Raw genomic sequence first — 14,484 nt, 5'->3', positions numbered from 1 at the left:
GCGCCGAGCCAGCTGTCGCCCTCAGTGTGTGTGCACTGACCCTGCTGCGCTCCTGTCGGAACTCTGAGATGTGATTCTGGGGGGGACTCCGTGTAAACTCTGTGTCCCACGATGCACCACTCCCTAGGACTGCTGAGGGTCACTGCTGAGCTGAGACTCCATATCCTCCAACCCCACCTCCTCAGAAAACCCTACACTTCTCCCTCCTATGAGCTAAAACACAAAGAGAAAAAGGAAGGGAGGGGAGGGGAGGAGAGAGGGAGGAAGAAATGCCACGTCTCTCAGTTCTGTTGGAAATGCAGTCTTTTGTCAAGTTTTGATTAAAGTCTTTATCCAACAAACTGACAGCAATTCTATACTACTATGGTATTAATGATTTTGTGATTATTTCAAAATTTACTTTACATGAGTGAACTTCAACATCTTTTTGTGTGTGGTTACTGTTTCTAGCCCTCGCCCACTTTCCTGTGGGACTGTGGTCTTCTTACTCTTTATTTGCTGAACTTCTTATTTAGTAAGGCCACTAAGACTTTGACTAGCATGTAAACTAAAAATGCTTTCTCACAAATAAATAGAATTGTAAATAAAAACAAACAATGAAAATAAAAACCCAACTGCTCCCAACCGCCTAGCCAGAGAAACCGTCACGAGGGGCACTCTGCTCTCGAATGCAGTCCAATGTGCACACTAAGAGGAGTAGATGGTGTCGCGGCAGCCACGCCGCGGGGGCGGGGCACCCACCTTGGCCTTCCTGAGCAGGTCCACTATGTCGAGGTTCATGGAGGCCAGCTCGCGGCTGGGCATGCTCTGCAGCTGGGTGACAATGAACAGCTCGCAGATGTGCTGCAGTCTGGACACCTGGTACATCTCCGCGCAGATGAGCAGACACATGGCCTGGAAGATGCCCGCTGCCCAGGGCAGCAGACCAGAGACGGGCGTCAGGAAACCCGCAGCAGCCAGCCGCGGCAGAACACAACGCCTAGGAGAGGCCCCGAGGGCGACAGCGTTCTCAAGGACCACTCCATGCAAAACGGAACCCATCCACGTCTTCACACTCAGCAGGGAATCGATTTATTTATTTAGGAAGGAGAGAAAGAGAGAGAGAGAGATGACAGAAAGGAGACAGAGGAAGGAGAGGGACAGAGAGAGAGAGAGAGAGAGAGAGAGAACTCTTCATCTGCTGGTATACTCCCCAAATGCTTGCAATGCCATGGGCTGGGCCAGCCTGAAGCTGGGAGCTGGGACCCAAATCCAGTTCTCCCATGTGTCTGGCAGGGGCCCAAGGACTTAAGTCATCACCTGCTGCCTCCCAGGTGCACAAAATCAGTAAGAAGCTGGAATGAGGAGCAGAGGTGAGACTCGAATCCAGACACACCAACATGGGTTGGGGGCATCTAGGCCTACATCACCACTAAGCCAGATGCCTGTCCCTATTTATTTTTTTAATTCCCTGGAGAAGGCGATTCTGTAATTGTCTTTTACAATCAATTCCAGGACTATTAGTAAAACCTTCTGCTAGCTAATCTAAAACCTGGGAATTTACATTCCGGGCTTTATTTTAAATAAAGATTGACTTATTTATTTGAAAAGCAGAATGATAGAGAGAAGGAGACAGAGATGGAGAGGGAGAGGGAGAGAAGGAGAGAGGGAGAGGGAGAGGGAGGGGGGAGAGAGAGAGAGAGAGAGAGAGCAAGCTCTTCCACCCACTGCCTTAAATGCCTGCAAAAGCCAGGGCTGGGTCAGGCTGAACTCCATCCGGGTCTCCCACATGTGTTGCAGGGACTCCAGCTGGCACTCTGATACAGGATGCAGGCACCCCAAGCTGTGGCTTAACCCATGCCAGGTGTGTGCTTTTATTATAACATAAACTTGAGCGTTTTTAGGTCCACAATTCGCTGGCGGGAAGCACCCTCACAGTAGTCACCACCATTCATCTCCAGAACTTTTTTCACCCTCCAAACTGAAACCCTATCCCCATTAAACAGTTTCCCATTTTTGCTCTGTCCGCAGTCCATGGCACCCAATCAGGTTTTTGTTTGAACACTTCCCTGCAAGCCTGTTTTTTTTTTTTTCATGTAATTCTCTTTTATATCCCACCTTTAATTCCTTACATTCTATTGTGGCTATAAAACCAAAACACGGTGTGTGGTAAATATTTGACATAACGAATAAGCTAACCTTCTTTCTACTTTTTCCCCAATGCCTATTGGTAGGGCTGTTGAAAAGCCCATGAAAAATAAGTACTATGAAAAAAAAATTCATGGATTTCAAAAATTCTGCACCAAAATAAGCTTAGTTATCAGTTCCACTGTTCAACAAACTTACTGAAGTACCCTCGTACTCCAATATCCAGCTTAACTTTTTGGCGATTCATTTTGACTCATTGTCTTCCACACGGCTCCTACCAATGTACGAAGTGCTTTATCGTGTGGCTGCTTTCTGGAGTATTTTTTCCCAATTTTCAAGATAAACCCACAATGAGCAGCATCAACTCCTGCAGTGAGAGGATGACTGAGAGACAGCTTTCCCATGACTCCCTCCCTACCTCGTCCACTTTGCATCTGACCTACACCATTTGCCAAAATTGACGTAATAAACAGTGACCCTATTTACCATAGGAACCCACGCTTTCACTTTCATCAAGTGAAGACGACAAGCCGGTCTCTAACATGGCTCTCACTGTGTCCAAAATAGACCATGGCTGCTTCCAAGAGCGGAAATAATTGTAAAAGGAGTCTTCTACTCTGGAACTTCGAAAACCTTTCCCTAGAGGGCTCTGACCTGCTTAAAACCCATTTCCATAAGAAACGCAGGCAATCTCCCGGGTCTGAAAGGTAAAGCATTTGCACGCACAGTGGCCTGATCTGACCCGCGCGCTGTCACCCTGTTGTCTGCTGGGGCCAATCCCGTCTCCAGCTGCCAGAAAACCAGCACGGGGCTTATTCGAGCTGTGTTTGTGGTGGGCGCCATCTGGTGGCCACAGGATGGAGCCCAATCAGAGGGGTTTCCAGGCCTGCTCCCCAAGGCTAGGCATTTGGGATTTCCCGTGGGTCTGCAAGGAGCCCCTGGCTACAGGAAACCTGCAAGCTGTGCTCCAACCTTGGGGATGGTTCCTGGTCATGGACAGCCCTAGGTCAGTGAATCTGGGCTTACACATCTTCAGAAAAGTTCCTGAGAAGTCTGTTTTAAGAGATGTCAAAAGCAAGCCTTTAAAAATCCCACATTGTCTGGTGCAGAGAAAAGACCAGGGTTCAGAGTACTCAGTCTTTAAAGTGGCTCGGTCAGAGGGCAGCTGTCCCACCCTCTTCCCGGGGGAGAGCCAGGTCCCAGGGAGCTCTCTGCCCCCAGCTCTGGAGGGAGAACACCCCAGATACCTCCATTTCTGGGGTGCCCACACTGATCCCCACGCTGCTGCCACTGGCCGGGATGTGTGACCCCTGCCCCCGTGGGGGCCCCCAGTCATTGATCTCAGTCATGCACTAAAAACTCCTGGCTGTCCCAACACCACCTGTGGCTGCTTAGCCCAGGCATGGCGGCCACACTGTGGAGGCATAATGCGAACAGACCTCACAGACAGCAGCAAGGCCAGAGAGAACCGCGAGACAGGCCAGCCCTCACCCTGCTCACCTGGGCAACACGAGTCTGTGTACAGGTACTCTAAAAATGACAAGAAAGTCTCCTTGGAAACGCCGTAGACGGGGATCAGGACGCTCTTGGCTTCCATGTAGTTGCCATTGAACATGGCCGCCATCACCTCACAGCGGGCCACCAGGATGGCCCTGTGGGCTGGCACCGTCGCACCTGCAAGGGGCAGAAGAGAAACAGACGCCAGTAAGTCTTCCTGGCACCGTTACTGTTCTGGGCGCTGTCCTGTCTCACCAGAGGGGCGCTGCGTGAGGCACAGTTAGGGGGGAGGCAGGACACACTCCAAGGACACACCCAGAGGCGGCCTGGCGAAGATGGCCAGCTCAAACCCGGCTTCGCACCTGCACTCTGCAAGTCACACAACTATGCGTTACTTAGTTCTGAAATGACAGGGCTTCATCGTCTTTCCCGTGAAACAGCTCTTGTTCCCTTCCGCTCCCAGCCCCTTTAAATCCATGCAGGACATCCTGATGCAGGAGAAAAGCAGAGGGTTCCATGTAATCCAATGGCTTCCTCTGAAGCGCATGGTTCCTAGGAGCCCAGGGCTGGGCGCTGCCTCTCGCACTGCCGCACCCCACAGCGGCGGGGAAGCGGCTCTGGGTCATGCTTCCACCAGCAACATCCACCAGCCTGCACGCGTCCTCCCCTCACTGCGACAGGAGGGCCACTGTACACAGCTGAGGCATGACGGACACACACCGGTACTTCAAGAAGTTAATGGAAAATGTGCATTATCCTTCTTACATGTATTGTTATTACTAGAGAGGTGGAGAGACAGAGGGGCACAGGGAGTGAGGGAAAGAGAGACACAGAGCTCCTATCTGCTGGTTCACTCTCCAAGTGCCCACGACAGCCAAGGCAGGGCCAGGTTGAAGCCAGGAATGGGTGGCCGGGAATGAAGATGTGAGCCAACACCTGGTGCCTCCAAGCTGCACATGAGCAGGAAGTCAGGGTCGGAGCAGAGCCGGGTCTCAACCCCAGGCGCTCGGATATGGGATGCAGGTGTCCTAACCAGCCTCTCAACTGCTAGGCCAAACACACGCCCCCATGGTATCTTTTAATTCCACTCTCCCACAAGCTTTTTTGTATTTGTACATGGCGATTAATTTAGAATTCCAACAGGTAACATGATTTGACCTATAATTTTAAGGCTTATAAGGTATAAGGACAAACAGGGCACCATTAGAAAGAAGAAACGTGAGAAACCTGGCTTACACAGACTGGGAAATGGTCATTTGGGGCAGGTAGAAGGATTTCAGACTGAGCACAAACACAGTTGGACAGTGGATGAGGACAGGAGGTGACAAGGAGCTGAGATTCCAACAGAAGTGCCCACGGATCACAGGGTCACCGTGGAGCTGGGAAATCTGCCACAGGGCATTCACAACCTTATAGCACGCTGAAGCCCACTGCCAGCTTGGGATTCAGTTTGGAAAACTGTAATATTTCATATAAGAAGACATCAACTCGTGTCTCCCACCTCTGCCGATGACCACTTTGGTGTCACAACTGCTGTGCTGTGAATCTAACAACATCCGGGACAGTCATGTCAACACTGCCTTGTGCTGGGTGAACATAATGCAGTGTTCATGTCCTGACTGGTGACAGCATACTGGAGAAGAATCAAGGCGGAAAAACATCAACTTTCCAGGCACAAGATACGCATGCTCTTTGAAAATGCCAAGGCGAGGTGCGGGCACCTGGGGCAGGGGGTGAGGTACCAGCTGGGATGCTGGCATCCTGCATCGGAGTGCTGGGGGTTTGAGTCCCATCTCTGGCTCCTGACTTCCACCTCCTGTGCATGCAGACCCTGGAAGGCAGCCAATGATGCCTCAAGTAGTTGGATCCCTACCACCATGTGGGAGATATGGATTGAGTTCCTAGTTCACCACAGGTCATTGTGGACATTTGGAGAGCAATGGAGAGGATCTCTCTCTCTCTCTTCCTATATCTCAAATAAATACATTTAAAGCCAAAAAAAATATCAAAGGCAAAACATCTTTTTTTTATAGTACTGATTTGATGTTGTAACTTTTTCAGGAAAGAGCTGTTACAGTGAAACAAACCTTAACAGCCCAAGTCTTGTAGTGGATTAACAGAGACCATCAAAGATCTTTGTTTTCACCAAAACCCCAACACTATACAATACTGCACGTGTCCTACTTTCGTCATCATACTTTCCAGGTTTCAAAAGTGAAGCATCTAGAATTATGTTTTGTTTCATCCTGAAGAACGGACATCTGTGAATCTCAAGGGAAATTTAGAGTATGTACTATACAAGAAGATGGGGAAGAAATACCACTTTATAAGAGAATTTCTTGTGTGATCCAGACTCAAGTGTCATAGAGGAAAAGACCTATCTTCCTATATCACAGCAATGCTTTCCAAGACTAATTTTATAACTGCCATAGTAACTTGAAAAATAATATCCAAACAAATTCTGTGGGACTTGCATAGGATAGCTACCAACTACAAGAATAATACACCATGCTGGGGTTTTGCATCCCATATCAACTCCTGCTGATGATGGCCTGGAATATTTTTAAAAGAAGGATTTGCCAAAATAGGGAGGCACACCAAAATCCAACCATGATTGTCACTGGGGAGTTGGATGATGGGTGAGTTTTTCTTTTGTCCCACCAGAGTATTCCACAGCGAACACTTAACAATATTTCCCTAATCACCATCCTCCCAAGCTCATTCTCCACAGGTGACCTCTGTTCCCAACAGTGTGACCCACACAGATTTTCCCAGAAGGGGGACCACTCTGCACAGCAGTGCGTGAAAGTCTTATGTGACTTTCACAATCAGACCCAGGTTTCTTCCTGCCCGCGCCTCCCGCGATGTCACTCGAGGAGATGGGTTCCAGCCTCAACTGGCCAAGTCCTCCGTTCTTTCCTCATTTAGAAGGGCCTCTGCTAGTTTTCCTCTCATTGAAAAATATATCTCCAGGTCACTCTCGCTGTCCCATTTCAGTGTCCCAGGCTCATTGCACACAGTGCTGACAACAGCTTCTCAGAAGGAACTTGGGAAAGTGCAAAGTTAAAAACAAATCTTCCTGGAGAAGAGTCTTAAAGCGACCCTAAATTAGGTGTCACACACTCTACCTGAAAGTTAGAGTCTACCTTCCTCTTAGCCACGGGCATCCAGGGCTCCCCTCAATTCAACTGGAAACAACTCCTACCCTTCTTGCACCCCTGACGGTCTCTGACAACTCCTTTCTGAAGAGTGAGCTATATGAATCCACCCCAGCGAGGAGGCGATCCACGGGCGGATGTGGCTCCTTGCTGGAGCTGGGCGGCATAGCTCCTCCACAGATAAGCAGCGGCTCCCTGTTGCTCTGGTGATAGCACTCAGAGTGCAGGAAAATGAGTGCAAGCAGGCTCTGCGGGTGCCTGATGCAGGCCGGGCACGGCCCTGAACCTGAACCCACGCATGCTGCCTTTTGCACAAGCCACAAGCAAGCAAGTGAACAAAACAAGCCAGGAGTCGGAGAGTCTTCAGGCAACTGGATTTAGAGGGATCACGAACCACAACCTTCAAGAAATACACAAATGGAAGTACATAATGACATCTTGCAGCTCACCCCATCCCTCCATGTGCCTCAAGTCCACGGTAAGGGGACAACACTAAGGAAAACGGAAGTCTGTTTTCTTATTTTTCATTTCCCTGGAAGATTTTGTTGAAATGCAGGCAGTACTGATGTACATCCTGCAACAGTCATTCCTGTGCCCCACCCAGTGAAAGCTGAAACGGAAAGCGAGGACAGCAACCGGACGACGAAACTGAAGAATGAATGGTTTAACAGTCACGCCGTACCTTGTATTTCGAAGACGACATCAGCAAGCATTGGTTTGTTAAGGAAAAACTTGAGGGAAGTGTTGTAAAACCACAGAGGCTTCCTGGCTTGATAGGTTTTGCAGTTCCGTAGGCAATTAATCTAGCAGGAGAAACAGAAACACGAGGGAAAGGTTGCTGTGTGCACTCTGATGACACACACACAGGTTGATTAAGGACCTGGAAAACTGCGCAACGTCTAAAGAAATTATACAGCTGTCCTGCTTTATGGCATCTCCGGTCAGCTTTCTCGTGAACTTATCCTCAAGCAATCTACCTGCTACGATGTCCAAGCACTGCTCACGGCCAGAAGCAGGGCAAAACGAAAACGCAACTCCACAGAGAGAAGCTGCAGGGGCCCGAATCCCTCGGGATTCACTAGGAGCAGGCAAGAGTAGTCCAACTTCCTATGAATGCAGCATAAAATATGCTCACACGCGAGCTACTCTGCTCATTAAAAGAGTGCACAGAGGGGGACAGGCGCATGGTGGAGCAGTTAAGTCACTGATACACCCACATCCCACACTCAGAGGGCTCGGGCTGAGTCCCAGCTCCCCTGTTTCCCACTCACTTCCTGTAAATGCACACTCTGCAAGGCAACAGGTGATGGCTCAAGTCCTTGGGTCCCTGCCACCCACACGTGGGAGACCTGGATTGAGTTCCAGGTTCCTGGTTTTGGTCTGGCCCAGCCCTAGCTATTGTAGGCATTTGTGGAAGCAAATGGAAGAGCCTGTGTTTCAAATGAAAGGAAAATAAATAAATAAAAATTTTAAAAATAGAGCACACAAAAATATAATTTGTAATTAAGACATCTCCCCTTATCATGTCGTGTCCTTCTGCTGCTTACTGGCCCAACGTTTCCTCCTAAAGGAATGAACATTTATGGAGCACCTCTCAGGGGCAGGCATTTTGTTGGAGTGGATTTAGCTGAGTCTGGGATCAGAAGTGGAGTGGCTGGGGCCAGCGCCATGGCATAGCACGTAGCACTGCCGCCTGCAGCACTGGCATCCCATATGGGCACTGGTTTGAGTCCTGACTGCTCCACTTCCAATCTAGCACCCTGCTAATGGCCTGGGAAAGCTGCAGAAGATGGCCTAAGTCCTTGGGCCTCTGCACCCACACGGGAGACAAGCTCCTTGCTCCTGGCTTTGTCCTGGCCCAGTCCTGGATGTTGTGGCCATCTGGGGAGTGAACCAGGTCTTCTTATGGAAGACCTCTCTCATTCACTCTCCCTGCCTCTGCCTCTCCTTCTCTGTAACAATGTCAAATAAATAAATCTTTAAGGGACTGCCACTGTGGCACAGTGGGTGAATGCCCTGGCCTGAAGTTCCGGCATCCCATATGGGCGCCGGTTTGAGTCCCAGCTGCTCCACTTCCCATCCAGCTCTCTGCTATGGCCTGGGAAAGCAGTGCAAGATGGCCCAAGTCCTTGGGCCCCTGCACCCGCGTGGGAGACCCAGAAGAAGCTCCTGGCTCCTGGCTTCAGACTGGCGCAGCTCCAGCCATTGTGGCCAGTTGGGGAGTAAACCATCGAATGGAAGACCTCTCTCTCTCTCTCTCTCTCTCTCTCCTTCTGCCTCTCCTCTCTCTGTGTAACTGACTTTCAAATAAGTAAATAAATATTTTAAAAAATAAATAAATAAATGTCTTTAAAATAAGAACAAGAAGTAGAGTAGCTGGTACTCACACTGGCGCTCTTAGGGGATGCAGCATCACAGACAGTGGCTTAATCTGCTGCGCCACGCCAGCCTCATTTTGTGGGCTCTTCAGACATCCCCTTGTTCTTTTTTTTTTTTTTTTTTTGGCAGGCAGAGTGGACAGTGAGAGAGAGAGAGACAGAGAGAAAGGTCTTCCTTTGCCGTTGGTTCACCCTCCAATGGCCGCCACGGCCGGTGCACCGTGCTGATCCGATGGCAGGAGCCAGGTGCTTATCCTGGTCTCCCATGGGGTGCAGGGCCCAAGGACTTGGGCCATCCTCCACTGCACTCCTGGGCCATAGCAGAGAGCTGGCCTGGAAGAGGGGCAACCGGGACAGAATCTGGTGCCCCAACTGGGACTAGAACCCGGTGTGTCGGCACCGCAAGGCAGAGGATTAGCCTAGTGAGTGAGCCGCGGCGCCGGCCAGACATCCCCTTGTTCTAACCGTAGAAGTCCAGGGCCAGCCTCCCTGCCCTGCCTCTCTGTTCATTTTTTTTTTTTAACTTTATTCTGATTTATGTGCAGTGGATACAAAAAAACAAGTCTGAACAACACTTTCAGGCAGAACCGCTCAAAAGATGAAGAAATGCTAAGTCATTTTAAATCCTCAGATGGACTAGGACTGCATGATTATTTGAGTATTACTACAACCCCTCATTCAGAATGAGCTAGTTGGAGTTTTCACTGAAATATCGTATTTTACACATCGCAGAGGGCTCCACCTGTCCCCTCACTGTGCATCTCAGTACTCAGTACCCCAGCCTCAGTACTGGTCAGGGCCGGGCCCCGCAGCCTGCCTCCTGAAAAACTGTCCCGACACAAACATCAGCACTGCGTCAGGGGAATAACCACCGGCTCCTCTTCACCCTGGAGGAACGGGCACTGGCGGGGGCTCCCAGCCTCTGGAGAGGGAGACAGAGAATTCACCTCAGCAGAGTCCTGCACACTTATGGTTTGAACTTGAAGGAAAACACGAAAAGGCAGAAGTGTGGCACGGACACAGATGCCCATGGCGTATCCTTTCCACTCAAAGGGCCCAGAACGCCAGAACGTGGGACAATGTGCATTTCCACAAAAGGACTGTCTGGCTGAGTTACACCACCAGAGAGCTCCTGGCCCGCCTTCTACTGGGAAACCTGACAACTTCTGCATCCCTGCTGCCCTGAGTCCCAGAGACCAAAGAAAGATCGAGCCCCTCAATGCCATGCTACTTTGTTTAAAAAAAAAAAAAATCAGCTTCTCAATTAAGCAAGAGTCAGCTCATACAGCTACCCAGCTTTGCATTTTAAAATCACCTTAGGCTACAGAGATGGCAAAGTCATCTCTGTATTTATTATAAACCTGTATCCTGCTGGGTACTGCACAAAGTATACCTCCTTTTCAAATCGACTGTAGCCAATTTGTTTATCACGGTGTGTGGAACAAACCCACACTGCCCATACTGTTGTCTTCAACTTTAACCAAAATTTAACAAACCTACCTTTAAAGCCCTTACAGAATATATACAAGCTAAGTCACTGGAGTGTGAATGCGTCCAAGTTTATGGACAAAGTCCACATTTGCATAACTCTGACCCTCGTTTATAATTCTGAACCCTTCCTGCAGGAGACAGTCCTTTACTGTCTACCTGGTTAAACAGTTTCTCAGAACCCTTGAGAACACTTGGAAAGGCAGTTTCTGTGGGCGCCTCTTGAAAAGGGGCACAGAGACACGGCCTTTCTCCTGCAGACGATGTGGGCTAAGACTGCGAGCAGAAAATATCCTCTCCAAGAAGCTCAACAGCAGCTGGAAAAATTACACAGCCCTCCATTCTCAAAACGAGTGAGCACGCACAGCGCACCGGGGAACGTGCCAGAGACAGAATCCACAAATAAACATTCTGAAGACATGACTCGCACATATCTGAGCTCTTACATAAATTAAAATCTAAGAGTGAGGCACCACACACGCTTAAGTTTAAAATATCTAAATGGCAAAAATGTACTTGAGGCAGACGTTTCTATTCACACATCACTCGGCTTTCATAAGGACTCAATAATATAATCATCATAGTGTATGAGTTACAGCTCAGGGAGAGGCCAAGTAAACCAACTGAGAACAAATTGACTTACCTTTCCCGGTGTTTTTAAAATGCATTTAACTTTCTCGATCACATTTGAAACATCCCCAGAGTCTTTCAACTTCCTCCTGATGTCTTCTTCCAATTGTTCCCACTGAAAAGCACCTGTGGACAAGTTTGTACAAGTTGGATTGTTCTGACTGGTAAAGCGAGAGGTATAAAAATAAACGTCATCAGATCTCAAAGTAACCCCTCTCCGTTATTTTCTATCAAAGATATATCCCTCTACTTACAGTAAACATTTACATATTTCTGACATTTAAAAATACAGCCTTTGTCTCTTCCATTGAGGAATAGTATTTTGTTTTCTTTTTTTCTTCATACTATTTGTTGAGCTCTTTTACTTAGAGGGTGGGGTTAACTATATGATCATTAAGTATATTGAATATAGATCACTGTAAAAATTAAGAGTGGGGATATGAGAGGGAGGGGGAAGAAGGGTTAGAGCTTGGGCAGACGGGGGGGTACCATTATGTTACTAAATCTTTATATATGAAATATATGAAACATAAAAAAATAAAAAAAATTTTAACAGACACATACAAATTATACAGATTTCTGGGATACCATGTGATGTCATAAGCCCCAATCAGGGTAAACATACCTATCAGTTCAAACATTTACCAGTCTTTATGGTGAAGCTCTAATTTTTAAAGCATTGGATTGCCTTCTCCTAAATGATTTCCCAAAACGCGAAGTCTTCCTCCCTCTCTGAAATAACAGCTGGCCAACTTATTGATAATAGCAAAGGCCAGAATACGAGTTACATGATGAGTTTTCTAACACCCAAACTCTGTACCTGCCCTGGGTTAGAAGCAGATGTAGTCTTTGCCACGGTTGGGTTAAATCACACTAACCCTGAAGAGGTAAGCAGAGGTGGGGAATGTCCAGCCTGTGGGCCGTATGAGGCCCGCAAAATCATCTGGTCTGGTCCTGCCAAGGCAACCACAGGGGGAGTCTCAAAACCCAATGCATCCACAGCAGGCTAATTCTTAAGTTGGTAATCTGGTATGGACTGTGAATGATGTTATAAATATCCAAACGGCACCTTGGCAGAAAAAAGGTGCTCCACCCTTGACGGAGAAAATTAGCAGAAGCAGGAGGCATTCACAAGGTCTCCTGCACCCTCAGGGCCAACTCTACAAAACCAACGGGGTAGGGGCCGGCACTGTAGCACAGCGGGTAAAGCTGCTGCCTGCAGTGCTAGCATCCCATGTAGGCATCGGTACGAGTCCCAGCTGCTCGACTTCTGATCCAGCTCCCTGCTAATACTCCTGGGAAAGCAGTGGAGGACCCAAGTGCTTGGGGCCCTGCATCCATGTAGGAAACCCAGAGAAAGCTCTGGGCTCCTGGCTTAAGTCTGGCCCAGACCTGGCTATTGCAGCCATTTGGAGAGTGAACCAGTAAATGGACGATCTCTCTCTCTGTCTCTACCTCTCTCTCTCTCTCTGATTTATCTATTTGAAAGGCAGAGTTACAAAGAGGCAGAGAAAGAGGTCTTCCATCGCTGTTCACTCCCCAGATGGCTGCATGGCCAGAAATGCGCTGATCCAAAGCCAGAAGCCAGGAGCCAGGAGCTTCTTTCAGGTCTCCCATGCAGGTGCATGGGCCAAGGACTTGGGCCATCTTCTGCTGCTTTTCCAGGCCATAGCAGAGAGCTGGATCGGAAGTGGAGCAGCCAGGACTTGGACCAGCGCCCATATGGGATGCTGGCACTGCAGGAGGCGGCTTTACCAGCTACACCACAGCACTGGACTCTCCCTCTCTTTCAATCTATGACTCTGCCTTTCAAGTAAATAAATCAATCTTAAAACAAACAAAGAAAAAACAAAAAACAGGGGAAGGGAGCTGGGTACTTTCCTGAAGAGCCACACAACCCTGCATTGGCACAAAATCATCCCTGCTCTCTCCCCTCCTTTGTCTTCACCCCAGTCTACCCCAAAGCTCACTTCACTTCTCTCACCGCTCCGTCAGCCCCTTCTGTCTTTCAATGCTCGGCAGTTCACGCCTTCCCCATGCATCTGCTACCTGGCCTACAGTAGCCTATCCCACCCCCACCTGCCCTCTGACAGCCTTTTCTCCATCACACAGTATCCAGGACCAGATGCCGCTGTGTTTTCCAAAGCGTGATTCTGATTCTGATATTCTAGGAGATGACCCTCAGCCACCCCATGACTTACAGAAAAGCCCAAAGATACCATTCAGAAAGTGCAGTTTGGGCTGGCATGGTTAGGTGACCCAGGTCCTAGTTCTCTCTCTGCCACTAATCACAAGCGGGATTTCCCGCAAGTCACTTCCCCTGTCTGGGTAACCCAAGATGCTGCTCCATCTGCCCCCAACCTATTCCTGTATCCAGCACTTTGCCGGGTATCTTCACAGACACAGCTAAGCGACGACAGCATGTGATACACCTTTATTGAACTGATGAGATGACGTGGCAGATGCCAGCCTGGTAACAACTGGCACCCAAGCCAATCAGGTTGGCTCCTAAGCCCTACGCTGCGCCCTGAGCACTTGGCACTCCTGTGCCTCCCTCAGACTTCTCCCTTGGACTTCATGATGACCGCTCTAGGTCCCGGCGGAGGGGGCATCCTGATGTGTGGCATCAGCCATTTCTGTGATACAAACACTCCCACCGGGTCCAAAGCAGACACTGACAGGACATCACAGGACATGGACGGGGGAGTGACTCCCAACACTGGGCTCTCCCAAGCCGGTGCCACATGACCGTCAGGGCCCCCTGCTCCTCCCTCTGACTTCACTGATGGCCCCTTGCTCTCAAATACCAGCAGGTATGTGGAGTCTGGAACAAGTATGCTTTAACTACAGGGCCACATGTTCTTTTCACAGCCTGATCAAGTCCTTGGAGCATCTCAGAAAATTTCATGTACACACATAGACAGTAAAGTCTGGATAACACGGTCAGGAATAGGGGCAGGCATTTAGCCTGGCAATGAAGACATGCTCACCGGAGAACCCGGGTGCGACTCCCTGACTCGGGCTCCTGACGCAGACCCTAGGAGGCAGTGCTGAGGCTCAGGTAGCTGGGACACTGTCACCCACAGGAGACCTGGATGGAATTTCTGGCTCCTGGCTGCAGCTCCAGCACAGGCTGTTGCAAACATCTGGGGAGTTAAGTAGCAGATGGGACTTCTGTTTGTCTTGTAAATAAATGAATAAGTAGA

The 14,484-nt window shown here is 49.1% G+C and overlaps 1 protein-coding gene across 2 annotated transcripts in view; it reads right to left on the bottom strand.

Annotated features, from left to right (window-relative positions):
• RHOBTB3 (Rho related BTB domain containing 3) overlaps positions 1-14,484 on the bottom strand; it is a 58,636-nt gene that overhangs the window by 14,560 nt on the left and 29,592 nt on the right. For both annotated transcript variants that reach the window (XM_008261963.4, XM_051853987.2), the window contains exons 7-10: positions 11,292-11,404; positions 7,465-7,585; positions 3,628-3,801; positions 742-908 (exon numbers count right to left, since the gene is read on the bottom strand). In XM_008261963.4, the coding sequence (XP_008260185.3) occupies positions 742-908; positions 3,628-3,801; positions 7,465-7,585; positions 11,292-11,404 (575 nt within the window). The remainder of the gene's footprint in view (positions 1-741; positions 909-3,627; positions 3,802-7,464; positions 7,586-11,291; positions 11,405-14,484) is intronic.

The sequence above is a fragment of the Oryctolagus cuniculus genome, chromosome 14, assembly GCF_964237555.1.
Source record: "Oryctolagus cuniculus chromosome 14, mOryCun1.1, whole genome shotgun sequence".
NCBI lineage: Eukaryota > Metazoa > Chordata > Mammalia > Lagomorpha > Leporidae > Oryctolagus > Oryctolagus cuniculus.
This window is presented reverse-complemented; position numbering and strand designations above follow the sequence as displayed.